The sequence below is a fragment of the Corvus brachyrhynchos genome, unplaced genomic scaffold (genome assembly GCF_000691975.1).
Source record: "Corvus brachyrhynchos isolate BGI_N302 unplaced genomic scaffold, ASM69197v1 scaffold25, whole genome shotgun sequence".
In the NCBI taxonomy this organism is placed as follows: domain Eukaryota; kingdom Metazoa; phylum Chordata; class Aves; order Passeriformes; family Corvidae; genus Corvus; species Corvus brachyrhynchos.
The window spans coordinates 69,749-71,121 of NW_008238313.1; the positions used below are offsets into that span (position 1 = coordinate 69,749).

Genomic DNA, 1,373 nt, shown 5'->3' on the forward strand with positions numbered 1-1,373 from the left:
AGGTGGTTTTCCCAGGGCGAGGCTCATCCCTTGCACTCCGGGTGTGCTGACCCCTGCGATTTCCCCAAATGCGGGAAACTCGACTGCATAATTTGTGGTAGTGGGGGACTGCGTTCGCGCTCTCCCCTGGTTTGGCGGTTTAACGATAGATGTTGCAGAATTACTAAGCTGTGAGGTGTTCGTGGCAGTACCTTCCCTACCGTAGTACCATCCTACGTCGAGCGGAGCGGACCCTCAGACCAGGGTGGTCGCGGGCATTGCTGGCGCTGAGGGTGAGAGCACAATGGACAGCCCGGCGCTTGCATCGAGGATGGGGCGAGGGACGCGGGAGCTGTGGGATCTGGGAGCGCGGGTGTAGGGGGCGATCCGCGAGGCGTCCGGGATTCTCCGGCGGGGCGGTAGAGCAGCGAGGGCAGTCCGGTCGTGCTCTCGGTGCGCAGTTCGAGAATAGCAAGGGGTTCAGGAGCATCTCGGGGCGGTCTCTCCGAACAGGCGCTGCCGGTGCCCGGGAGACATATCCCCGTTCCCTGCAGTAGCTGGCCAGTGGATCCCTAAAGGGGGCCTCTGGACTGCTGTGTTTTAAGCCGGGATGATTCCGGCCTGTCCCAGGCCATGTCTGCAGGAGCAGGGAAACGCCCCGGTGGAACGGGTAATCGCTGAGCAAGGGGCCCGGGGAGATGCCGGCCCCGCTCGGTGAGCACTGTCCGGGTCACACCCGGTCGAGTCCGTGAGTTCAGCCGGACTTCCAGAGCGCGGGAATTTGACGCATCCCGAGTTGGACAAAGTCTCTGCCCCCGTCCGTCCCTCCCGCGAGGTCGGTGTGCGGGCCGGGACCCTAACCCGAGTCTTGCCGTCCCACCGCAGTCCGAGCGCACAGTCGGGCCGGAGGCGCTTCTCGGCCCTCGGGCTGGAGCCGGGAGAGGCCAGGCTGGGCCCCTTCCGCACGTGAGAGATGGGGCCGGGACCGGGCGCCGAGGCCGCCTGGAGTCGGGCTAGCAACACTGCTGCCGCGCCTGCAGCCGATCCTGGCAAGCGATAGCACATCAGTGCGGGAAGAAAGTGGAGAAAGATGGTTTCAGGAATATCGGCTGCAATTGGGAATAACGAGAAACAACACACGCACACTACCTGCAGCTAAGCCTGACAACAACTCCTCCTCCAAACAACGAAATCAGGGAGAACGCGAACACAATCTCCCCTACCATAAATGATGCAGCCGAGCTCACTGCATTTGGGGATGCCGCAGGGGTCGGCACAGCCGGAGTTCAGGAAACCACCCCCGACCCGGGGCAGCCTGGCAGCAGTTTCTCCCCTGCGCGGTAGGTGCGCGACTGCGGCTCCCGCACGGACCCGCTCCGCGACGGCAGCGGCGC

The 1,373-nt window shown here is 64.2% G+C and overlaps 1 protein-coding gene across 1 annotated transcript in view; it reads right to left on the bottom strand.

Annotated features, from left to right (window-relative positions):
* The window catches only part of GTF3C2 (general transcription factor IIIC subunit 2), an 11,227-nt gene that overhangs the window by 9,547 nt on the left and 307 nt on the right, over window positions 1-1,373 (bottom strand). The window contains 1 exon segment of the mRNA XM_017733709.1: window positions 841-1,025. Coding sequence (XP_017589198.1) covers window positions 841-1,025 — 185 coding nt within the window.